At 35.2% G+C, this 27,137-nt stretch overlaps 1 protein-coding gene across 2 annotated transcripts in view; it reads left to right on the forward strand.

Moving 5' to 3' along the window:
- SHOC2 (SHOC2 leucine rich repeat scaffold protein) overlaps positions 1 to 27,137 on the forward strand; it is a 93,558-nt gene that overhangs the window by 31,140 nt on the left and 35,281 nt on the right. For both annotated transcript variants that reach the window (XM_045878804.3, XM_045878805.3), the window contains exon 2: positions 12,140 to 13,084. In XM_045878804.3, the coding sequence (XP_045734760.1) occupies positions 12,382 to 13,084 (703 nt within the window). In that variant the 5' untranslated portion in view covers positions 12,140 to 12,381. The remainder of the gene's footprint in view (positions 1 to 12,139; positions 13,085 to 27,137) is intronic.

Genomic DNA, 27,137 nt, shown 5'->3' on the forward strand with positions numbered 1-27,137 from the left:
GATGCCCGGACCCTGGGATCATGACTTGAGCCAAAGGCAGCACCTTAACTGACAGCCACACAGGCACCCCTTTACAATCCATTTCTTTAAGATCACTCTGTTTCTTCAGATATAACTGCTTACAATTCTGCCTTTTTGCCTGTGGCCTTTGACACTTATATCTTTGTGCTTCACAAAGTGTTTCTTGTCCTAAAGAATGTTGAAGTTAGAGGCCCTGGGTGGCGCAGTAGGTCCGAGTCTTGGTTTCAGCTCAAGTCATGATCTCAGGGCCATGAAATTGAGTCCCCACATTGGGCTCTCAGAATCCACTCAGCGTGGATTCTGCTTGAGTTTCTCTCTCCTTTGTGTTCTTCTCCCCTGTGCACGCTCGCTTGCTCTCTTTCTAAAATAAATCTTTAAAAAAAAGTTGAAATTAAGGTATAAAAATTATCTCTAAGATTTCTTACAGTTCGAAAAATTTTCTTACCTGTTTGAAAAATTATTTTTATTTTTCTATAAAGTTTTTTAAAAGTTAAATTTCCTTTGATTTCTTTCATGTTTATGAAAAATAGATTTGGCTCTAGAAAAATCTTTTAATAACAATGCATTCTTTTTAATGTATACATATTGTCAGTAAAATACCTTATAAGTAGCTTCCTTTTGTGAGAAAGTCAGATGTAGTTGTAGCTTGTTTAATTGAAAGAAAAAGTTTTAGTTGACCTGCAGAATTAGACATCTGGGTAACCTTTTCAGGTGAGCTTAGAATTTTGTTCAGAGATTAAGAAAGCAAGGTATTCATTGGGCCCGTCTTCATCTACCTATTCTTTTTTTTTTTTTCATCCACCTATTCTTAAATGTTTATCTTCCCCAAGGTACCAGTACCTTTTTATTTTATATGCTCTCTGTGGATTTTCTCATTTCAAACCTTCAGGTGCCATTATGCTGTTGATACCAAGGCCATAAGTTTATTTCTAGCCTGGATCTTTCTGCTTTATTCCAAATCCTACTTTCTTTTCTTCTTCTTCTCCCCTTCCCCCCTTCCTCTTTTAAGATTTTATTTATTTGAGAGAAAACAAGTGTACAAGTGGGGGGAGGAGCAGAGGGAGAGGGACAGGCAGACTCCCTGCTGAGCACGTAGCCCTACACAACTTGATCCCAGGACCCTGAGATCATGACCTGGGCCACCCAAGTGCCTCTCCAAATCCTATTTTCAAGTGTAGACTAGAATAGGATAGCCTGGATATTTTCACTGGAACCTCAGTAGAAGCTTGTCCAAAATTTTACAGTTTTTTCCCTTTCTGGTTCCCTAACTTGAATAATTCATGTTACATCTATCTGGTTGTTTAAGCCAGCAGTTTGACATTACTCTGGATCTCTTACTTCTCCTTAATACCATTCATCTCTGACTACTTTGATTCTGTCTCTAAAATGTCTCTTGAATTATTCTCATGCACTACTGTTAACATCTGTTTGTAATTTAAACCAGTGGTTCTTAAATGCCTCAGACCTTATATCCTATTTACATAACAAATTATTTTGTAAAACCCCTTTTACTATTCTGAAAGGATGGTTTACACTGAAACTATAATACACTGGTTAATTGAAAGGAAAAATAAGATACACATTTTATTTGTCAATATGAAAATGCCCAGGCACAATACTAGAAAATAAGGAAGACTAAAGGCTTGTACATATATCATCATAACGGTTGCAAATGCAAACTTATATAGGTGTGTTGTGTTGGTGACTCAAATGCCAAGATCTGTATGGGTGTCAGTGATTGTCAGAGTAATGAATAAAAAAAAAGAAATAATAATTCTTGAAGTACTAAGCTAAACAAAGTATCTTTCCTTCTAGAATGTGGACGTTGTTATATTTCCTGAAAAGTATAAAAATAATTGGACTTCATATGTAAAATGGAGCTAGGTTCTAGGGGCGCCTGGCTGGCTCAGTTGGTAGAGCATGCAACTCTTGATCTTGGGGTCATGATTTTGAACCCCACATTGGGCATAGAGATTACTTTAAAAAATGGTGTTAGGTTCTAAGCACTCAAAATTTATTTATAAATAGATATTTCAACTAGTTATCGACCTGATGGGCATTTAAAGGTTGTGCAACATGCAGGGATGGTTTTTTATACCTTCATCCCCTGCCCATTAAATGCCGACAGCACTTCCCTAAACATTGAGACAACCTAAAATGAACCAGAAATTCCAAAATACTCTTATTAAAAGTGGTTGAGGGGGCACCTGGGTGGCTCAGTTGGTTAAGCATCTGATTCTTGATTTTGGCTCAGGTCTCATGAGTCAGGGGATGGAGCCCTGTGCCTCGGGCTCCACCCTCAGTGGGGAGTCTGCTGCTTTCCTCCCTCTCCCTCCTGCGCTGCCCCTCCCCCCCCCCACAAGCTCACTCTCTGTCTCTCTCAAATAAATAAATAAATCTTTAAAAAAGAAAAACGTGGTTGAATTTACCATTATCATATTTCACATGGCTTTATTACATGGTTTCCAAATTTGGTCCTGCATTTGGAATCACCTGGAAAACTCTTTGAACATACAGATTGCTATTTCCTACCCCAGATATTTATTTTGGTAGCATTCTTGGGTTTAGGATTTCTGTGCTCCCCAAATGATTCTTCTAGAACATGTCTGGTGCTGATTTGAGAGCGTTTGAGAATCAGTCATTAGATTTTGTAGTAGCCCTCTAATTTTTCTATCTTCCTTTTGTACCCCTGATCTTTTAAAATCATTCAGAACAGTATCAGGTAAGTTTTCAAAAATAGTTCTGTGAGATGCCCTCTTCTTTAGGAATACTTTAATGGCTCTTCATATTTACTCTTAGCAGCCCCTGAAAGTACCCTTCTGGAATATTAGGGTTTGAAAATTGTGGTGCTGCAGAATAAAGTCCAAATTACTAAATTTGAATACTCAGGTTTTCAAGATTAGACAGTCTGGATTTTCAACCTTATTTTGGGGCCTAAACTCCAACGTAGAAAAACTGCTTATGGTTCCTGGGTCTGGATGATATTCCTGTGCACACAGTATCTGCCCATCCCTACAGAATGAATTTGTGAACCCCTATTCAGTTTTGAGGATTCAGTTGTAGCCTCATCACAATACTTTCCTCCCACCCCTCCTTCATCTCTGTGCTCTCATATTACCTTTCCCAAAGTTTTATAACTTGTCTGTTTCCCTCTCTTTGTAACATCACTGAAGGCAAAGATTTTTTTGTTTGATTGGCTTTTCTAGCCCCAGATATAGTTTAGTACCTGACTCATAGGTGCTTGGTGAATGAGTGGGTGATTGGAAGGATGATAAGTTTGTACTAGATGATCTCACAGGCTTTTCTAGTTTCAATATTGATGATATGAAAATGATTGATTGATAATTTCTTTTACCAAGAAAGTATGTGCATTGTTTACCTTTTAATTTTTATTTATGTACTATGTAGCTTTTAATCTAAAACAAGACATGAATTTTTTTTTTTTAAAGATTTTTATTTATTTATTTGAGACAGAGAGAATGAGAGACAGAGAGCATGAGAGGGAGGAGGGTCAGAGGGAGAAGCAGACTCCCTGCCGAGCAGGGAGTCCGATGCGGGACTCGATCCCGGGACTCCAGGACCATGACCTGAGCCGAAGGCAGTCGCTTAACCAACTGAGCCACCCAGGCGCCCCAAGACATGAATATTTTTTATCATGGTGGCTATACGGGTGAACCATATTGACATAGCACTGAGGTAAATAATATTAGATATAATGGATCATGAATAATATTTACATGGCAGGTATTGAAAGTTAACTTGTACACAGTGCATTGAAAGAATATAATCTGTTTTCATAGGTCTACTTTGACGTGGTGAGAGTTTATTCTTTTTAATAGAGTGCCAAACTGTTTTCAAAATTGGAAAACTTTTACAATCCCACTAGCAGTGAGTTAGGATTCCGATTTTTCCACATCTTTCTCAATACTTGGTATAATCAGGATACCATATTCTTTTGATTTTGCTTCCTACCACTCTAGCCCATCCTTTGGCCCCAGGAAGAAACCTTTTATACCTTATCTGTAAATTTTGTGGTTGCCTAGGATCAAGGTCTTTGTTACAGATGTCCTGAGTGTAGCCCTGAACTCACTGCCCCCCTTTTTGTATTGTTCATGCTGATCATGGTCTTATGAGCCATCAATATGCTGATAACGTCCACATTTGTTTTTATCTCAGGCCTCTTAGCTCCAGAATTCTCTTCCTCAACCTCTCTGGCCACGTAGAATACATCACCAAGTTTGTTAGTTTTCCTACTAAAGATTTCTTGAATGTATCCACTTTATCTGTTGTGTAATATGTTAGTGTAAGATCAAGTCCCACCTAGTTACTGTAATAGTCTTCTAATTGGTTTCCTGCTTCTACTCTTTCCCTTGAAATCCATTCTCTGTACAATACTGTGAGAGAGATTAAAAACATAGATCATGTTATTCTCTTAAAACCATTGAATGGTGTAGAAGAAAATCTATGCTCATTATGGCTACAAAATCCTGCATAATCTTGTTCTTTTCTTAACTACAGTCTGATCTCATATCAGTGAAACATTGGCCTCCATTTAGCTCCTCTATCTCATAATGTTCTTGCATATCTCAGCCTTTATATCTTATTTTCTCTTTATGGAATGCTTTTTTATCATTTTTCTACCTGACTGTAAGCACTTTGAGGACAGGAACCATGTCTGTTTTATTTATTCAGCACTTAGCATGATGCCTGGCACACAGAGGGGTTCAATATATATTTTGTTAAATGCTTATATGAGGTAATTGTAGTATTTCTTTTGCTTGAAGTTGTCTTTGGACTGCCATTTAGGAACTGTTTATGTATGTCTTACTAGTATTCATCTTCCATATGTAGATTGTTTATAAAAATGCCTGAGTAAATAAAGTTTCTGTGCATTGCTGCTTTACCATATTGCCAGAACTATGCTCCAGACTAGTCTCTGGCTCCCTACCTCCTAATATAGTTAGAACTCGTTTACCTTTTCTTTTTCTTTCTTTCTTTCTTTTTTTTTTTTTTACCTTTTGTTTTTCTACAGTAATGTTCACCTTTGATTCTGTAATACATGTCAGTTATATCACTTACATTTAAATCTTATCAGATGGATTACAAAATAATGAAATTCTCTATTTCCAACAAAGGAACTATTGGAACTGTCCTTTTAATTTGACCCTCAAATTCTAAGAGCAATGGTGTGACATTAGCACAGCACTACTTACTGGATATTGGCAGGTTGTACCTCAGACTTATGGTAGCATGTCTGATGACACTGCAGATGTTTTTCTCATTCCATTCCATTTAATTTTTCTCTTTTTTTACTAAAAGGTCAGTTTATGTTAGATATGGTGACAAGTAAAACTGGAGTTACTGAGTATTTTGATGTATAATGGCCAAGCTTTTGAACTAATTCTAGTTAAATTATCTTTTAACTTTATCTAGAAGACAGAGGGGAATGTATGCTTAGGGTGTTCTTGATTTACTCACCATTATTTTATGAATGATAATTATATTAACTAAAGTGTATTTAAATATATTTGTACTTAAAGAACTTTTTCTTTCCTGGTAATGTTTATGAAATATATACCTTCCCAAATTGAATGGTATCTGTGAGTGGGTATATTTTTTATCTGATACTGAACAAGATTGAGAAAAACCTTTTTCTAGCCAATATGAATTGTTATTCATTTATTTTTTAAAAAATTGTTATTTTCAAAATGTTTTTTTTCCGGGTGCCTGGGTGGCTCAGTTGGTTAAGCGACTGCCTTCGGCTCAGGTCATGATCCTGGAGTCCCTGGATCGAGTCCCGCATCGGGCTCCCTGCTCGGCAGGGAGTCTGCTTCTCCCTCTGATCCTCCCCCCTCTCATGTGCTCTCTCTCACTCTCTCTCTCTCAAATAAATAAATAAAATCTTAAAAAAAAAATGTTTTTTTTTTCTAAAATGTGGTTTTTAAACTTCCATTTTATTGAAAAAAACTCAGTGTGCTTTTTTATAATTTACATATGGTAGGTTTGTATTGACCATTATATTTTATTATTTACATTTTTCTTTTGAAATAATTGTAGACTGATAGAATTTTTAAAAATAGTACAGAGAGTTCCCTTGTACTTTTCACTTATTATCCACCAATAACAACATCTTATGTAACTATAGTACAATTATCAAAATCAGGAAATTGACATTGGTACATTACTATTAAGTAAACTACAGTCTGAGATTTTACCAGTTTTTCCAGGCAGTCTTTTTTTGGAGGGGGGTTGTTGATAGTCCTATGAAATTTGAAAACTTATACCGATTCTTTTTTTTTTTTTTTAAAGATTATTTATTTGAGAGAGAGAGAGAGAGAGCAGGGGGCATAGGAGCAGTGGGAGAGGGAGAATGAGAATCCCAAGCAGGCTCCCTGCTGAACACAGAGCCCAATGTGGGGCTTGATCCCAGGACCCTGACTGAGATCATGACCTGAGTCGAAACCAAGAGTTGGATGCTCAACTGACTGAGCCACCCAGGCACTCTGAAAACTTGTACAGATTCTTATAACCACCACACAAAGTACACAACTGTTTCATCAGTTCAAAGAAACTCTCACATGCTACCCCTTTATAGTCATACTCTCACCCAATCCTAAGCCATAGCAACCACTGATTTGCTCTCCATAAGTATAATTTTGTCATTTAAAAATACTATATGAACAGAATCATACAGAATCACATATATTAACTTTTTGATACTTTTTCACTCAGCATAGTGCCCTTGAGATCCATCCCAGTTTTTATATGCAAGGATAGTTTGTTCCTTTTCCTTTTTATTGTTGAACAGTATTCTATTGTGTGGATGTACCACAGTTTATCAGTTCACCCAATAAAAGGCATTGGGGTAGCTGTTTCCACTTTTGGGGCATTACAAATAAAGCTGCTATGAATGTTTGTATACATATTTTTGTGTCAACCTAAGTTTTCACTTCTCTAGGATAAACACCTATGGGTATAATTTCTGGGTTGTATGTTTATGAGAAATTGCCAAATTTTTTTCCAGAGTGGCTATACCAATATACATTCTCATCAGCAATGAGTGATTGATCCAGTTTCTCCACATTTTCACCAGCACTTGGTATCATCCATATTTTTTATTTTAGCTCTTCTAATAGACATGCAGTTATATTTGCATTTCCCTAACGACTAATGATATTGAACATCTTTACGTGTATGTCTTTAGTGGAGTGTCACTACAAGTCTTTCACCCCTTTTCTAATTGGATTGATTGTTTTCTTACTATTTAAAGGACTTCTTTATCTTTTTCGGATACATTTTCTCCCAGACTGTAGCTTCTTTTCATTGTCTTCATAGTCCTTTGACTAGAGAGAGAGAACTTTTCTTGGACCTTTTTTTTGGTAGGTACTTACCGGTGTTTTTGGATTATGCGCTTCTCTACTGCCAGGCGGGATATGTAGGAAACAAGAAGAACAACAAAAAAAGAACTCACCAGGGCGCCTGGGTGGCTCAGATGGTTGTTAAGTGTCTGCCTTCGGCTCAGGTTATGATCCCAGGGTCCTGGGGTCGAGTCCCGCATCGGGCTCCCTGCTCAGTGGGGAGCCTGCTTCTCCCTCTGCCTCTCTCTCGGTCTCTGATGAATAAATAAAATCTTTAAAAAAAAAAAAAAAAGAACTCACCAGCAGGTTATCTATCCTTCAGCCAGAGTCCCTAGCCACGGCACCTCCTTTTCTCTACCTTTCAGAATCTTCTGCTAGTTGCTTTATGTATTTGGTCCGAGGTTTTAGGTTATAATTAATGGGAGGAACAGGGTAAAATGGGCTATTCCATCTTGTTTGGAACCAGAAGTCCTGTTCATTATAATTCAAGATCCAATATTGTACAGCTTTCACATTCACATTTAAGGTAAGACTAAGGAAGATATTTAGTGTATGTGGCCTATTGATGTGTTTTTAAAAAATAATTGTTACATGTGATGATTATCATTGTAGTCTATACCAAGAATAGATTTTGTTAGGCTAGTGCTTTCTCACTTCCATCGCCCCTCCAGTCCTCCTTCCCCTAGATTTTAGGAAATTGTAGCTATTTTAGAAATAGCTAAAAGTAATGTTGAGTGTATTATAAGAACAAGGACATTTTTTTTTTTACTTCTTACATCCAGTTTGCATACAAGATACAGTTCCTGAAAGGAATGATTTGAAATACGAAACAGCGACCTGGAAAACTGTCACTGGAGGGCCAAATTCAGTATGTGGCCTCTTTTGGTAAACTTTTATTGAAACACAGCCTCATGTAGTCATTTACAACTGTCTAGCTGTTTTCATGCTAACGTGATGGAATTGAGCACCTGTAACAGAACTTCTGGCCCACAAAGCATTTAATGTATGGCCCTTTACAGGAAAAGTATGCTGACCCCTGGCTTAGAAGGTATTGAGGCCTAAAGTATTATAATCAGCATCCTCATACAATTATGATTTGGATAGCTGTCTTTGAAATACAGCATGGAATAGTGGAAAGAACATATATGGGCTTAGAGTCAGTTAGACCTGGTTTTGAATTTTTCCTTACTTACCAGGTATTTGACTATAGTGCCTCAATTTTCTTGTCTATAAATTGGAAATAGAGGAACTCTTCTACTTAGAAATTTGAAGTTGAGAGTTTTCATAATTTAGAACATAACTAAGTACCTGAGAAAAAATTTTATCAACTAAGACTTCTGTCAACAGATAGAATTGGTAATATTTTGTATCATTTTTGGACAAATGATAAAATGGACTCAAGAAACCAAGTGGAGACACTTTCAATATCTTTCTTGATATGGTTGTGAAAATTTGAAATAAGATAAAAGTTCATGTCAAGTACTCTATGTATGGTAGTTATTAGGTGGTAGGGAATAGAGGAATCTTCGGGAGTGATGAAGATCCCAATATAAAAACACCATTGCTAGCCTCAGCTTAGTAATTGGTGCAATTTTACGCTTTTTCACTAGATTTTAAGCATTTTTAGAATGGGTACTGTCACTTTCTATTACATAACTGGGTGCAAGAGTCAAATTTTGTGCAAATATAACCGTCTCCCACGATGTTACAAAGGGATTTTTTAAAAAATCTGTTGAATAGTTTATTTCCAAGAAACATGAAAGATTACTCCCAATCCTATTTTTCTTGTTCAAAAAAGTTTAGTGGTGTCACCTGATTCAGATCTGGATTAGACCCAGAACTTAATTTGAGATTGTCAAGTCATTTGTTAGTTATCTTAGACAACATATATTTTTACTGGATGTGAAAATTTTTTAGTTAATAGTCAAGCCCGATTAGTTAGTTAATTCCTTTCAGTATGGTGATGTCAAAGTCCAAATTCTGTTCTCTGTAGCTAGTTATATTTTTATGAACAGTACCTGAACTGTATACCAATAAATCTCATTAGGTACAAGAATTATAGGATGAGTATGTGGGGTCAGTTCAAATCCATCACTCTTGCAGGGAAACTGTAAAATAGTTCAAGTATCTCTAGAATGAGCTTCAAATATATTATGGTATTTATATATTATGGGAAGTCTTTTCAAACTTCAGTGGAAACTAAATTATTAATAACTTGTTTTGTCAATACAATTTCTTCCCTGACCCACTCCTTTATCCTCAATTTTCATTTTTATTTTATTTTTTTATGGAACCATTTTTAACATTTATAATAGTATCATGTATATAACATACAAATATTTATGTAGTTCTTTGGTTTTCATTTTATTTTTTTTAAGTAATCTCTACACCCATGGTGGGGCTTGAACTCACCGGCCACCCCCTCAGTTTTCATTTTTAGAATAATATTTAAGAAATACAATAGTAAATATACCAGTGTTCAGATGTTCAGTGTTAAGATTTGGTTATATCCTGTATTTCCAAACTTGTTAAGCATTTGCTGAGACATTTCTTATTAAAACAGATGTTTCCTAGATTCCTCTTCCTAAAGATTCCAGTTCAGTGGTTTAGGGTAGAGCCTGGGAATTTTTTTTTTTTTAAACCAATATCCCAAGTTTATTTTATTTTATTTTTTTATTAGGGAAGTTTGGGAAACCTCAGAATAGGAGATCAAGGATTCCATCTTTAAAAATGCCAATTGTGTGTTTAGAAAAGTGTTATTTTTAACTCATAAAAATGCTTTTAGATCTAATTATTAAGCAGAAGCATTAAAGTTTTGCTAGTATACTTCATGAGAGGCTAGATTTGTTCTTTAATATGTGACATCTTTTTTATACCATCTGCATCTCGCTTGAGATTTAGTACATACGTATCTTGCTAAATAGAAATTTGATTTTCAGAAACTTGGCATAATGACATTTCTTACATACAAATTGATAAGCAATGTCTGTATTCTGTCATCTGTGTATATATACTCCCATTATTCACTGTTGTATCATTTTAATAAATGTGCTTTCATTTTGGCTCATCAGCATTGCTTTCTCAATCAGTATCTCTGAAGGTTTTCTTAGTCTTTCTCCATTGTAGATCAAAATAATTATTTTCTCTTTTTGAAGGGGTGGTGAGTAGTGGGAAGATAATAACTTTTCTGATGCGCTAGCAAAAATAATCATGTTTATTTAACTGTGGAATCTTATAGGCTGATAAAGTTCAAACTCTAGTCTGGAATTTACAGAACATTAATCTTCTACCCAGCTGCTATTATTACTGCATCCCTGAGACTTTGCTTCATCAAAGTTCCACCTTTTCTCTTTCCTGTGGCAAACTAAGATCGTTCTGTATTCTTGGCCTAAGTTACCCTTTCATTGTATCTGCCTGGACTGATTTGCCACCTTGTCTTTACTTGCTTGTACTTCTGTACACAACCTTTCTCAGACATTTTGACTGATGTCAGTTTTCTCAAAAGAGCAATAGCATATGTCATTGTCTGAGGATTTACTATACTATTTTATGTTATATGTGAGTGTTTTGGCTATCTCATTAAACTGTAACCTTGTATAAGGGTAGGGCTCACGTTCTCTGTATAGAAATTCTTAGCAGGATCCTGTGCACTTAGACTGTCAAATACTTTTGGTGGTTTCATAAAATTTTAACTTTTTTTAACCCCTTAAGCTAATCAGGTTGGATGTTAATCATTTTGTCTTTAATCTTTAAGCCCTACTACCATATAAAGATCAATTACTTATAAAATTAATAACAGAGTCACAAGATACAAATTATATTTTAAATTTCAAAATGCTTAGGGAGGACTGACTCCTTCACAAAGATTTTACTCATCTTTTCAGCCTTTGTAATTCCTTTTGGTCAGTCATTTTACCAGTGAACTTTTTCTACTTTTTAGAACCCTTAAGAATTCTTATCACCATTCAGTTTCTAGTTTATAGACATAACTGGAGATTGCTCTTTGTTACTGTTTTCCAAGGTGGTCCCTAGATCTACCTGCATCGGAATCACCTAGAATGCTTATTAAAGTACAGATTCTTAATGTCCTTTTCCCTAAACTATTTGCTGTGCTCCGTACGTATTTCACTTTGCCATTTTGTTCTTTTGTGAGACTGTTCTTGATTCTATCATTATAGCCTTTGAAATCCTTTCTGTTACCTAAAGCTGTCAGGCAATTAGTTGCAGATAGAGCAGTTTTAGTGTAGTGGTTAGGAACACAGGCTGTGGATATATACTATACATTGGAATCTCAACTCTGTTGCTTTTCCAAGATCACAGGACTAGTTACTTAAAAGTATTTCTGTGCCTTGGTGTCTCTATTTTAAAATAGGGACAACAGTTGATCTCTTGGGCTGTTACGTGTTTTAAATTAATATTTGTAAATTTCTTACAGTAGTGCTTATACATAGAAAGCACTCAAACATTAGCTGCTATTATGATTTCTCCCACTTTTTAGTTTTTACAAACTTAGAGTAACTTGTATGCTTACCTTGCCTCTTCTTGTTAGATTGTAAAGTTCTTGAAGATAGGGGCCTGCCTTATCAATTTTTATAGTTTTTCAATGAATTTTGCATAGTAGAAAGTGTTCAGTAAGTATTTACTGCATCAAATCATAGAAAAATGGCCAAAGTTTCAGTAAGATTGTTTTTCAGAGCCCATTTACTTAATATAAATTATAATCTAAAGTAATTTAATATTCTTTTTGTATTGTATTTCAGGAATTCTAATGAATCATTGACCAGCACCATTTTACCCGTTGGAACAAGTTATCAGAAATGGGCATAGTGCTTTTAGATCCAACATGTAACAGATGGCCATTACTCCATGGTGATTACTTCTTCAAGCCAACACCTTTTTTGATTGTGTAGGATCTTTGTCTCTTCATCTTTGAATTCCATTTACTGTTGTTGGCAAATAAAACGAAGGAGTTCATGTAGTTTTTGCCCAAGCTTGAGTCATCATGAGTAGTAGTTTAGGAAAAGAAAAAGACTCTAAAGAGAAAGATCCCAAAGTGCCATCAGCCAAGGAAAGAGAAAAAGAGGCAAAAGCCTCTGGAGGTTTTGGGAAAGAGAGCAAAGAAAAAGAACCTAAGACCAAAGGGAAAGATGCCAAAGATGGAAAGAAGGACTCCAGTGCTGCCCAACCAGGGGTGGCTTTTTCAGTTGACAATACGATCAAACGGCCAAATCCAGCACCTGGGACTAGAAAAAAATCTAGCAATGCAGAGGTGATTAAAGAGCTCAACAAATGCCGGGAAGAGAATTCAATGCGTTTGGACTTATCCAAGAGGTCTATACACATATTGCCATCATCAATCAAAGAGTTGACTCAATTAACAGAACTTTATTTATATAGCAACAAATTGCAGTCCCTCCCAGCAGAGGTGGGCTGTCTAGTAAATCTCATGACACTGGCTCTAAATGAAAACTCACTTACCAGTTTGCCTGACTCTCTTGATAACTTGAAGAAGCTGCGGATGCTTGATTTACGGCATAATAAACTGAGAGAAATTCCTTCAGTGGTGTATAGACTAGATTCTCTCACCACTCTTTACCTTCGCTTTAATCGTATAACTACTGTGGAAAAGGACATCAAAAATCTGTCAAAACTCAGCATGCTTAGCATTCGAGAGAACAAAATCAAACAACTACCTGCTGAAATTGGTAAGAGACCTTGGGTTACTACTATTTGTAGTATTTGTTATGCCAGATAATTTTGTCAAGTGCTTTTCCATATCAGAAAATATCTGATACTTGCGTAAAAACAGCTGGTTTCTACATTTCATCTTCTTTATGTTTTACTTTAATTATTTAATTTTAGCAATTTTAGTGTATGGTTTGAGCTTATGTTATAAACTTAAGAAAGTGAGTTAGAATATAGATGTAGTTGGGCCTGTTTCACATAAACCTATTCTGCTTTCATTTTCACTGGAGAAAAGGTGAATTTGTAGGAATAAAAAAATGTTTCCTGAATTTTTAACTTGTTACCACCTATTTTAAAAATACTTAAAAAGTATAGTGGATTCATTAAGGCTACATTTTCCAGTTCTTTAACTTTTCCTTCTTTATCTGAAAAATGTGTAAATTCACATGACTCTCCTACATAATTTACTACAAAAGATTGGCATATCAGAGCCTTGTTAAAAAAAAAAGCAAAAGAATGATAGTTTTATAAAAAACAGGAAATATATATATGTGTAAACAACTCAGTAAAAATATTTTTATATTTTAATTAGGGAATATAGTAAACCTTGACTTAGCAGTTTTGAGAAATTGATAAAGGTATTTGTGGGCTCGTTTTATAACATAAAAAATTGGCATAAAAGTTAATTATGTAACTTTAAGGAAGGTTTTCTTATGAAAGGCAGATATATTCTGAATAAAATAGGTGATTTAAAAATATTGTTGCTTGAGCATTGGTCTTACAGTGGGTGACAAAGGAAACTCGAGGAACTGCAGCTTTGTAGAGAGAGAATATTCTGTAGGTGTGTTTAAAAATTTATTTAGCTTTGAAAAAGATACAGTTTAAGTTTTAGGTATGCTGTTTTTCTACATTTAACTCTCACCAGACACAAAATCTTAATTTAGTTTTGGTTTCATTAAATGTGTTTAGATAATCCATGATAGATTTTCCCAAACTGTGCTTTGAAAGTATGTCACTTATGAGATACTAAAATATCCTCAGGAATCTGAATGGAAATACTCCTTTTCATGTCTTCAGATAGAAATGTGGTTGTTGATTGACTTTTGATTTCATACCAGGTTCAGTTAAAATTTCACCAGTATATATGGTTCATTCTGAAGTAGAATTACTAAAGAAAAGAGAAATGCTAAATTTTTATATAGAAATATCAAAATATCACATGTTATTTCCTGTTTTTGTTGTTATTATTTTGTGCATGTGTTATCCTCCATCTGAAAAAGTTGGCTTTAATTCATGAGAGTCCTATTTAGGATGTCTTTCCGTAGAGATGTTATCAAATTACCTAGCAATTAAGAACGTACATTTCTTATGTAAGAAATTATAGGATTCTTGGGGTGCCTGGGTGGCCTAGTTGGTTAAGCGGTTGCCTTTGGCTCAGGTCATGATCCTGGAGTCCCAGGATCGAGTCCTGCGTCAGGCTTCATGCTCAACGGAGACTCTGCTTCTCCCTCTGACCCTTCCCTCTCTCATGCTCTCTTTCTCTCTCTCTCAAATAAATAAATCTTAAAAAAAAAAAAAAAAACTACAGGATTTTATTATTTTTTAAAAATATATTTATTTATTTATTTATTGAGAGAGAGCTCGAGATGGGGGAGGGTCAGAGAGAGAAGTAGACTGCCCACTGAGCAGGGAGCCCCATGCAGGACTCGATCCTGGCACTCCAGGATCATGACCTGAGCTGAAGGCAGTTGCTGAACCGATTGAGCCACCCAGGCGCCCTGAAATTACAGGATTTTAAATTTACTTCAGTTTGTTCATAGCATATAGATACAGCATTTTTACTAAAGTGAATGTATTTTTAAAAATTGGCAAATTTTAATTAAATGGTTGTGTCTGCCTAATCTTTTGACCTTTATTCCTAAGTTTGTAATTTTAAAAATAACCTTTGGATTAGTTTGAGTACCCTCCCACAATTAGTGGCATTATTAAAGTTTGTGTTCTTGTAATTTTTGTATTTCTGTAAAAATACTAACTTCATAAATGTTATTTTATTCCAAGCAGGGCATCAGGTAGACAATAAACTGATTTTAAAGATAAAAGTATTTCTTAAAAGGGGTTAAGATTTCTAAGGTTTAACTTAGATGCATGGATTTGGGGCAAACATTGCAGAAGTCTGCATTATCTTTTCCTTATAAAGAACAAGAAAATGTCCAGTAAAGCGACATAATCATAATAATAAAATAGCTGTTGTTTGAGCACAGTGTGTCATGGTATACTTTGCATATTTTATCTCATTAAGTTTTTACAGTAACCCAAGGACATAGACACTTCTTCCTCCATTGTATTGAAGTAGGAACTGAAAATGTAGAAAGATTAGATAATTTACTAAAAGTCATGCAGCTAAGGGGGGGCGCCTTGGTGGCCCAGTCATTTAAGTGTTGCCCTTGGCTCAGGTCACAATCCCAGGGTCCCAGGATTGAGCCCCACATTGGGCTCCCTGCTCAGTGGAGAGCCTGCTTCTGTCTCTGCCCCTCCCTCCTGCTCTGCTCTCTCTCTCTCAAAAAATAAAATCTTAAAAAAAAAAAAGTCATGCAGCTAGGAAGTTGAGAGTTAGGATTTTAACCTAGGTCTTAACTGTACTACCCCCACTAGTCTAGAAGAGTAGATCGTACTCTCATAGTTTATAACTTATAGTCTGGCAGGTTCGGGGGATCTGTACTTCTCAAAGAATAAGCTTGGTTATTCTGTCTGTAGCTGCAATTAAAAGCCATTGCTTTAGTTGTTTTTTTTTTTTTTTTTTTTTTGGTGTTTTTTGAGGGAGGAGGATGTTAGCTTAATGAAGATATAATTCACATACCATACAGTTCATACATTTAAAGTGTACAGTTAAGGGCGCCTGGGTGGCTCAGTCGTTAAGCGTCCGCCTTCGGCTCGGGTCGTGATCCCAGGGTTCTGGGATCAAGCCCCGCATCGGGCTCCCTGCTCAGCGGGAAGCCTGCTTCTCTTTCTCCCACTCCCCCTGCTTGTGTTCCCTCTATCGCTGTGTCTCTCTCAAATAAATAAATAAATCTTTAAAAAAAAATAAAGTGTACAGTTCAGTGGGTTTCAGCATATTCAGAGTCGTGCAACCATCACAAACAATCTTAGAACATTTTTATCCCTCTAAAAAGAAACTGTACACTTTAGCAGTTACCCCTTCTCTGTTTTCTTGAAACCCCTTAGCTAGGCAGACACTAGTTTACTTTGTTTCTATAGATTCGCCTCTTCTGGACATTTCATATAAATGGAATCATACAATATGTGGTCTTTGGTGACTGGCTTCTTTCACTTAGCATGTTTTCCAAAATTCCTCCAGGTTGTAGTATATATCAGTACTTCATTCTTTCTTATTGCTGAATAATACTCCATTCTATGAATATACCACATTTTATTTGCCCATTCATCAGTTGAACATTTGGGTTGTTTCCATTTTCTGGCTGTTGCAAATAAAATTACTCTGAACACTTGTATCCGAGTTTTTGTATGGACATTTGTTTTCATTTCTCTTGGGTTATATACCTAAACATGGAATTACTGAGTCATATGGTAACTCTATGTTTAACCTTTTGAGGAACTTCTAGACTGGTTTCCTAAGTGGCTGCACTTTTTTATGTTCCCACCACAGTGTATGAGGGTTCTGGTTTCTCTACATCCTCAACATCCTTGCTATTGTCTTTTTCATTATAGCTATTCCATGAGTAAGAAGTGGTATTATGTGGTTTCGATTTGTAGTGTTTTGATGACTATAGATTTGTTTTTAATTTTTGAAAGCTATCTTTTATTATAAAGGAAAGACAAATAGTTATTTTCTGTGATGCAGATCTTGCTTTACTGCTTTTTTAAACCATCTGAGCCACCCAGGCGCCCTACTGCTTTTTTTAAAAAAGATTTTATTTATTTGAGAGAGAGTACACAAGCAGGGGGAAGGGCGGAGGGAGAGGGAGAAGCAGACTCCCCACTGAGCAGGGAGCCCGATGTGGGGCTCAATCCCAGGACCCTGGGATCATGACCTGAGCCGAAGGCAGATGCTTAACCAACTGAGCCATCCAGGTGCCCCGCTTTACTGCTTTTTTAATTACAAAAAATAAAATCCTGAGCCCTTTGAGAATGTTTACAAATTAAGACCCATGGGCAAAGGTCACGTAAAATGGAAATTTGACATTTTTTACAGTGTTCTATACCTTTTTTTTTTTTGAGGGGGAGGGGCAGAAGGAGAGCGAGAAAGAGGATCTTGTGTGTGTGTGTGTGTGTGTGTGTGTGTAAATAAGCTGTTTTAATTAAATTATCCATAGCATTTTTTCCCTGGTATTTTGTTTTTGTTTTTTATTAACATATAATGTATTAGTTGTTTCAGGGGTACCGGTCTAGGATTCATCAGTCTTACACAATTCACAGCACTCACCATAGTAAATACCCTCCCCAGTGTCCATCACCCAGTCACCCCATCCCTCCCACCCCGCTGCATTCCAGCAACCCTCAGTTTGTTTGCCTTGATTAAGAGTGTCTTATGGTTTGTTTCCCGCTCTGGTTTCGTCTTGTTTCATTTTTCCCTCCCTTCCCCTATGATCCTCTGTCTTGTTTCTCAGATTCCTCGTATCAGTGAGATCATATGATACTTGTCTTTATCTGATTGACTTATTTCGCTTAGCATAATACCCTCTAGTTCCATCCATGTTGTTGCAAATGGCAAGATTTCATTTTTTGATGGTTGCATAATATTCCATTGTATGTATATATATATATATATATACACACACACACACACACACACACACACACACCACATTTTATTTATCCATTCATCTGTTGATGGACATCTAGGCTCTTTACATAGTTTGGCTATTGTGGACATTGCTGCTATAAACACTGGGGTGCATGTGCCTCTTCGGATCACTACTTTTTTATCTTTGGGGTAAATACCCAGTAGTGCAGTTGCTGGGTTGTAGGGTAACTCTATGAGAAAGAGGATCTTAAGCGTGGGTCTCGATCTCACAACCCTGAGATCATGACCTGAGCCGAAATGGAGAGTCATGCTTAATCGACTGAGCCCCCGAGGCTCCCCAAAAGTGTTAGATACCTTTACTGTAGTTTGACTTACTGCAGCAACCCATAACAGGAATTTACAATTCAAAATATATGCTAATTATCATTTTGTTAAACTTCTCTCTATATATATTAGATTTGCATTATTATAGATATATATTAGGTTTATATTATGCATATTAAATGCTTATTTTCTTGTCATATGAGTACACCACTTTCAGTCATGCCATCTAGCAATATATTTGGAGGAATATGAAAAATTATAAGTTCTTGAAATATAGCCTACTGTTTAGTTTAAATAATATATTTGGAATTTAGCCATTATACAAGCTGCGTTGCTTTCTAGGGAACTATATTAAAATCAGAACATCTCTCTGTTTCAGCATTAATGGCATCTTTATTAATGCTGTGTGATTTCATACCAGTGGTACATATTCACATGGGTGAACACTGGCAGAAAACAGTAAAAGAATACTAAATAGACAGTAAATGTAACCATATGAGGAGCCAGAGATAATACACCAGAATAGCAAAGAAAACTTCATTTGGTTATATTCATTTACCTTTTTGTGTGATAAGGCATGGATGCATAAAGTAAATGTCCTGTCTTTTTGTGTTTAGTAGTAGGTGGAACTCCTAGTCATTGCTTTCTTTTACAGGTCAGTGTTCTATCCTTCCTCCCATACCTTCTTTTACCATTTTTTTTTAAATTTGGTTCTTTTTTTAAGATTTTATTTATTTATTTGACAGAGAGAGACACAGCAAGAGAGGGAACACAAGCAGGGGAAGTGGGAGAGGGAGAAGCAGGCTCCCCGCTGAGCAGGGAGCCCGATGCGGGACTCGATCCCAGAACCCTGGGATCATGACCTGAGCCGAAGGCAGACGCTTAATGACTGAGCCACCCAGGAATCTTGAAAGGGACTCTTCATTGTACACAAATACTGGTTCTGTTGGGTTTTATGTTAAAGATATGCTTTTGTAAAAAATTTTTTTTTTGCCTGGGTGAATTAGAGTTAGAGCCATCAGATAGTCAGTTTGAATAATTAGTTGAGGGAATTTGGACAATGAAGTTTTAAAAGTGTTCTTCTTCTAAGGACGGAAATGGTTGCTCTTTGAAAAAACTCCATCTTTATCTCTTTCCAATATTCCTACAGTTTTCCTTCATTGAATTATGGGCTAGTTTATTACTTATTTATACATGAACCCTTTTTTATTCTTTATAAAAACAGCTCAGTTTATTCCTACATTGTATAATCAATAAAATGCTACATCATTTATATATAATATACAATTTCATGTGAATTTGTCAAAATAACCCTTTTTGCTTATGAGAATGACCTGATATGTTAAAATATATGCTTTTTTGGGAACCCATATCATTTTTACCCCATTTTAAAGAAACAACTCTTACAGCACTCATATCTATAAGAAATTAGAATCAGCAAAAATTTTTTACCCATTTGACACAGTAACAGTTACTGAAAACAGAATTCCTACTATACTGAAGTACTGCTGTGTTATATTCTGTAAGTTAAGTGATATAATCAACATAAAAATATATCATCAATATCTATATAAAAATACTAAGGACAGAGCCAGCAATTTTTTAAAAGTTGAAGAACCTTAGAGATTTTAATTCCCTATTTAATTTTCTGTGAATTTTTGTAGATAATAAATGGTAGGTTTTCAATAAATGGGGCTTGAAGGGAATTTAATGAAGCCCGGTACTATTACCCATTTTTCAGTATTACTCAAATTTTAACCCTTAGTCCCTAAAATTCTTGAAATTCTCCCAGGACTGCCAGGAGTGATAAAATTGCTTTCATGGTCCGGGTAACATTATTTAATGGATCTCACTTGAGTGTTTTGTACAAGTGCCAATGAGGAACTTAGTTTGGCAGGAAAAAGAAATCAGGAAAGGGAATTCATGGTTGTTAATAAATAACTCCTTTTGATTGGGACTCCTCAAGAGATTCTAGAGACTTGGAAATGAACTATTAGTTTATTGTCATTAGATTATCAGGTGTTTCACTGAACAAAAAAACGTATACAAGTTGTTATTGCTAAAGGAGGCAATAAGAGAACAGAAAATAATACTTAAGCCATCTTAGAAGGGTTTGATAGGATCAGAGAGAGGTTACAATTGACTTTCCACCCAGCTGAGGTATAGGGAATTGTATTCTAATGACAGCAGGCTACCCATTCAAAGGAATATAGACACCCTTGTCCATGTTGCCTAGTTGGAGATGCCCTTGATTAGAAGAGCTACTGAAATCTTCTTTGCAATGAAAGGGAAAATTAAGCCTATAAGACAGATTTAAGTAATGTAATGTAGAAATTCTGATGTAAGTTCCTAAATCTGTTCAAGCTTGTGGTATTTCCAGCTTTTGTTAATTACGTGGTTTTACAAATTAGTAAGATTTGATGTGATTTTTTTATACAGCTAATCTCTGAATATTTGAAAATATTCCTGTAAGTTCAGGAACAAGAGTTGAAATTTTTTTTAAGATTTATTTGAGAGAGAGAGAGAGTGGGGGGAGGGACAGAGGAAGGGGGGGAGACAGAATCTTAAGGCAGGTTCCATGCCCAACCCAACATGGAGCCCCACTTGGGGCTGTCTCATGACCCTGAGATCATGACCTGAGCCGAAACCAAGAGTTCGTTGCTTAACCAGCTGCACCACCCAGGCACCCCAAAGATGCTTATATTTTAAAAACAATTATTGTTCCTAGGGGCACCTGGGTGGTGCAGTTGGTTAGGCAACGGACTCTTGTTTTCAGCTCAGATCATGATCTCAAGGTCATGAGATGCCCCAAGTTGGGCTCCATGCTGGGTGTGGAGCCTGCTTAAGATTCTCTCTCCATCTGTCCTTCCCTCCCTCTAAAAAAAATAAATAACATATAAAATAAAATATAAGCATCTTTGATATGACTCAAAAGGGAAGGTCATATGACTTCACAGGGTAGGTCACAACTTATGAAACCGAATTGTTTACCAATATTTGAGTGCCTACTATATACATTTTAATAGGGTCTTTTTGTATTTTGCTAGATTTAATTTAACCCGTACTAAAATTTTGTTAAGGAATTTGTATCTATATTCATCATGGCTATTGATCTGTAATTCTTTCTCTCGCTCTTTTTTTTTTTAAATAATGGTTTGCTGTAAGAGTAATGTTGGCTTCATATCATAGAATGAGTTGGGAAGTGTTCCTCTTTTATGTTCTAGAGAGTTTGTGTAGAATTAGTATTATTTCCTCAAATGTTTAGAAGAATTTATCAGTTATACAATCTGAGACAGTTGTTTTCTTTGTAGGAAGGTTTTTAATTACTGATCTAATTTAATTTAGTTAATAGATACAAAGTTACCTGAGTTTTCTACTTTTCATTTGAATTTTGGTAGTTTGAATCTGTCAAAGCATTTGTCTATTTTGTATAATTTGTTGAATTTTTGGCATAAAGTTCATAATAGTTCTATATTATTCTTTTAATGTCATCAGTATAATTTGTAATCATGTCTCTCTTTCATTCCTCATATTGGTAATTTGGTCTTTCTTTGATGAGTCTGGCTAGAGATACATAAATTTTATCAGTCTTTTAAAAAAAAGCCCTGCTTTTGGTTTTATTTTTTTGTTTTGTTATCTTTGGGTTTTTTTTTTTTTTATCTTTTTTGTTTGTTTTCTGCTCCTTATTTAGTTTTTTCTTTAGATTTAATATATTCTTCTTTGTGTACTTTATTAGATTGATTTCAGACCTTTCTTTTCATTATATAAGCATTTCATTATAAATCTCCCAAGTACTATATTAGCAGCAGCATGCAAATTTTGATGTTGTATTTTCATTAATGTCTAGTTTAAAATATTTTCTAAATATCTCTTATTCTCCCGTAACCCATGGGTTATTTAGAAGTGAATTGTTCAATTTTCAAGCATTCAGGAGATGTTTTCCAATATTTTTGTTACTGATTTATAAAATATGGCCTGTCTTACCAAATGTTCTATATGCAGTTGAAAAGAATATGCATTGTGTTGGTTTTTTTTGGAGCAAGGTCACGTTAGTTGATATTATTCCTTCATTCTATACCACTATCAATTTTCTGTACACTGTTTTTTCAATTAGTGAAAAAATAAGTGTTGAAGTAGCCAACCATACTAATAGATTTTTCTCCCAGTAGTGCTATTAATTTTTGCTGCTTATATTTTGAAACTGTTATTGTAGATATACCTAGGATTTTTTTTTTTTTTTTCCCAATGAGGTTACTTGTATCATTAAGAAATATCTGTCTGTATTTCTGGTAACATTCTTGGTAATTTTTTTTTTTTTATGAATCCTATTTTATCTGATATTAATATAGCCACTCCAGGTTGCTTGTTAATTGGTACTTATATATCTTTTGCCATTCTTTTACCTTTTTGTGTCTTTACATTTAAAATGGTTTCTTACAGCATATAGATCTTGTGGTTTTTAATTCTGGCAGTTTTTTAAATTTTTTTAATTAAAATTTTAGGTAGTTAACATATAGTGCAATATTGGTTTCTGGAGTATAATTCAGTGATTCATCACTTACTTACAACACCCAATGTTCATCATAACATATGCCCTTCCTAATTCCTATTCCCCATCTAGTCCATCCTGCACCCACCTCCCTCCGTCAACCCTCAGTTTGTTCTCTCTTGTTAAGAGGTTCTTATGGCTTGTTTCCCTCTCTCCTTTTTTTCTTTTCCCCTCAGTTTGTTCTCTCTTGTTAAGAGCTTCTTATGGCTTGTTTCCCTCTCTCCTTTTTTTCTTTTCAAAAAGAGATATGTTTATCTCTTTTCTTTCTTAAATTCCACATATGAGTGAGATCATATTAATCCTGGAAGTTTTTGTCTTACTTGAAGGGTTTAGACCATTTACATTTAGTATAGTTGCCAACATGATTGCATTAAATCAACTATTTTCTATTTGTGCCATATGTTATTCTTTCTTCCCCCTCATTTCATGCCTTCTTTTAGATTGACTATTTTTATAAATTTCATTTTTCTCAATTGTTGGCATATTAGTTATATATGTCTTTGTTACTTTGGTATCTGCTCTAGTATTTACAGTACATATCATAACAGTCTGCATTCAAATAATATTATACCAATTCTCATATATCCTAAGAACATCACATAGAACACTTTTACTTCTTCCATCCTTTGTGCAATTATTGTCATGCCTTTTTATTCATATATTATAAATCCCATAATAATGCATTGCTATTATTGTTTTAAATTTTATCCTTTTTAAGCTTTTCACTTTGAACAAATTTTATATTTACAGAAAAGTTGTAAAACCAGTACACGGGGTTCTTATGTACTCCTTACTCAGCTTCCTCTGTTATTAACATTCTACATAACCATTACACAGTGATCAAAACCAAGAAATTTACATTGGTACAATACTATAAACTACAAATTTTATTTAGATTTCACCAGTTTTTCCACTAATGTCCTTTTTCTGTTCCAGAATCCTACATTACATTTAATAGTCATATGTCTGTAGTCTTCTCCAACCTGTGGAAAGATTTTTGAAAGTCTTTCCCTTTCTTTCATGACCTTGATACTTTTGAGGAGTACTGCTCAGGTATTATGTAATCACTCATTTTTTGTTCATGTTTATTTTCTCATGACTAGTTTGACATTATGTGTTTGGCAAGAATGCCACTGAGGTGACTATGGTGCTTTTCCCAGTGAATCATATCAAGAGATATATGATGTTGATATATCTCATTGCTGGTGATTTTGACCTTGGTTATGGTGATTTTTACTGTGCTACTCTACTTTAAAGTTAGTAGTTTTTTCTTCTTAATAATTAAGCTAAGGAGTGCTGGTTTTTAGTCTATGCCAATATCTTGTTTTTCCTTTATCTTTTGCTCCCTGATTTTGACATTCATTGGTAGATCTTGATCTTCCCTGAAACAATTATTACTGTATTCTTTTTTTTTTTTTTGAAACCAACACCATATTTATTAACGAAATTTATGAGCAATGTCAATATCTACCAATAAGGGAAATTGGTGTGATTAAAAACCATGCTTTTGAAAAATATAATAGCACAGACAAATGTTCAATTATATTAATTCTCATTAATTATATAATTATTACTGTATTCTAATGATTATTTTTAAAAATTTCCCTCATTTCTTTTGCATTAATTGATATTCTTCTATAATGAAAAGCTGTCCTTTCTCTCTCTCATATATTTATTTATTCCATTACTTAAATTATATCAGTCTGGACTCATTCTATTCTGTGGGTTCCAGTCCAATATGATTTTTATTATTTTATTGCCCAGCTTGTTCCACCTTTAGTTATTGTGGACTCTTTTAGGTTGGTTCCTGTGCCTTTTGTCATGCCATCATCCTTCTTGGTTATCTTTTAAAGAGATTAAAAAATGCAAGACAAACAGAAAAACCTCTTTCATAGTTACCTCCATGAATTTACCATTTCTAGTACTTTCATTCTTTGTGTAGATCTGAATTTCTACTGGTTTTCTTTTTTTCCAAAGAACTTCCTTTAATATATATTGTAGTGCAGGTATGCTCCTAATGAATTCTGCAGGCTTTTGTTTGTTTCAAAGCCATTTGCTTTTATTTTTGAAAGCTATTTTTCTTGGTATAGAATTCTAGTTTGACAGCTTTCCTTTTCTCTTTTCCCCCTTTTTTCTGTATTTTATACTTCTCTCTCCTATCTCTCTGGGTTTTATTTTTTCTGGCTTGCCTAGTTTTGGGCAAAAGTTTTGCTGATATTCTTTTCTTTGTTTCTGTTGTTTGGTCTTTTTCTCTGTATATTTAAAAAATGTTTTTCTTTGTCACTGGTTTCCAGCAATTTGTTTACAATGTGCCTCTATTTGGTGTTTTTCATGTTGCTTCTGCTTGTGGAGTTTATGAGCTTCTTGGATCTGTGGGTTTGTGGTTTTCATCAAAGTTGGAAAGATTTAGGCCATTATTTCTTGAAATTTTCTTTATTTTTGGCGCCTTCTTTGCTTTTTTATTCTGTGGATTTCTAACTACATGTATAGTAGATCTCTTTATGTTACCTTTCAGGTCATTGATAGTCTATTCATTTTTTGTGTGTGTTTTAGATTGTTTCTATTGCTATTTTTTATTGCTATATATAATTTCTTTTTCAGTGTCTAAATCTATTGTTAATCCATGCAAATGAAATTTTAATTTGAAATATATTTTTCTGAGATTTAGTCTTGATATATGGTCTTTATTTTTATAGTATGGCCCTTTTGGGATTTTGTTTTCTGACCCTTCTAACTTGGCAGGACTGAAATTCCAAAAACTTACCCACTACAGATGGCAGCTGTCAAAATCTCTGTTTGGCTCTTTTGCCTTCTAGCTGTTGTTTTTCCCCTGGGCTCCTTGCAGTCTTCTCTTCCATAGTTGTACTTTTGGATTCAGTCAAAAATTTGAGGGGTATGTATATGCAGATTTTGGGACTCCACTCTTTGTGGTTTCCTTCTTTCCAGGATATCCAACTTTGAATTCCAGCCACTGTCATAGACCCTAGACCTTGTCCTCTGGCTTCTCAGCCCAGTAGGACTGTGGCTTTCTACTTGAGATTTATTTTCTGCTACCAGATTTGTGAGTAACTTCATGGTAAAAAGCCTTAACAAATGTGGATCTTACTGAGTGTAATTTTTTTTATATAACTTATCTACTGTTCATAAGAAATTACTCTGAAACATAGCTCTGAAAAGAACACTCATTTACTACTGTCTTACAGTTTCTTTGTTCAGAATCAGGCATAGCTGGGGGGTGGGGGGATGGGTTAGCCTGGTGATGGGTATTAAAGCGGGCACGTATTGAATGGAGCACTGGGTGTTATATGCAAACAGTGAATCATGGAATACTACATCAAAAACTAATGATGTAATGTATGGTGATTAACATAATAAAATTAAAAAAAAAAAAAAGAATCAGGCATAGCTTAACTGGATCTTCTGATTCAGGGTTTCTTCCCAAGATCTCTCACTCAAGGTGGTAGCCAGGGCTGGGGTGTCATCTGAGGGCGTGTCTGGAAAAGACTCCACATCTGAGCCCATATGATTGTTTTCAGGATTCAGTTGCTTGCAGGTTGTTGGACTAAGGGCTTCAGCTTCTTGCTGGCTGTTGGCTGGAAACTGTCCTCAGTTCTTTGCCACATGGATCTCTCCAGCATGGCAGCTTGCTTTATCAAAGGTGCAAGCTGAGAAGGCAATAGAAAGAGTGGTAGCAAGATGAGAGCACAGTCTTTTTTAACCTAGTCACAGATGTGACATCTCATCACTGTTATTATATTCTCTTCATTGGAAACATGTCACTGAGTTCAGTGCACACTCAAGGGAGGGTTAATTATGCAGTGTATACAATTATACATGGGGCAGGGTCATGGGGGCCATCTTAAAAGTCTGCCTACCACAGTCCCCTTTTTGCAAGAGTTGAATTTGTTCTAGTTTCTGCTTTGAGTCTCTCTGCATGCTTTTGTATAGTGTTTTTAAAAGAATTTATCCAGGACTCCACAATTACCATTAGCCAGAAGACCAGTATTTGACTCTTTGGATATTAACCCCAACTCCCTCTTTGGGACAGAAATGTTCTATCATGACAACATTTTCTTCAGACCTGTATATTATTTTTTCCCTAATTAACCAAAAATTGTTACCTATATATCTCACTGATATCTCACATTCAGCCTGATCAAAATATAACTCCTCACCAAACACGTCTTTTCCTTTTGGATTCTGTTTCTCTCTCTTAATTGCATCATTATCTTCTCTGTCAACTCAGGTTCAAGATCTTGGAATCAGGATTTTTTTTTCCCTGTTCTAGATCGTGTCAAAGTGTGGCCTAATTACCAGACAGGTTGCTGGCTGACCAATTTTTTTTTGTCACGAGTTTGTCACAAGTTAACACAAATTGAAAGTAAGCATTTAGAATCTTGTACAACAATTTGACATTGCTGGAACATCCAAGAATGTG

This window comes from Mirounga angustirostris, unplaced genomic scaffold (genome assembly GCF_029215605.1).
Source record: "Mirounga angustirostris isolate CCGP_5_RB_7025 unplaced genomic scaffold, mMirAng1.0.hap1 SCAF_6, whole genome shotgun sequence".
Taxonomy (NCBI): Eukaryota; Metazoa; Chordata; class Mammalia; order Carnivora; family Phocidae; genus Mirounga; species Mirounga angustirostris.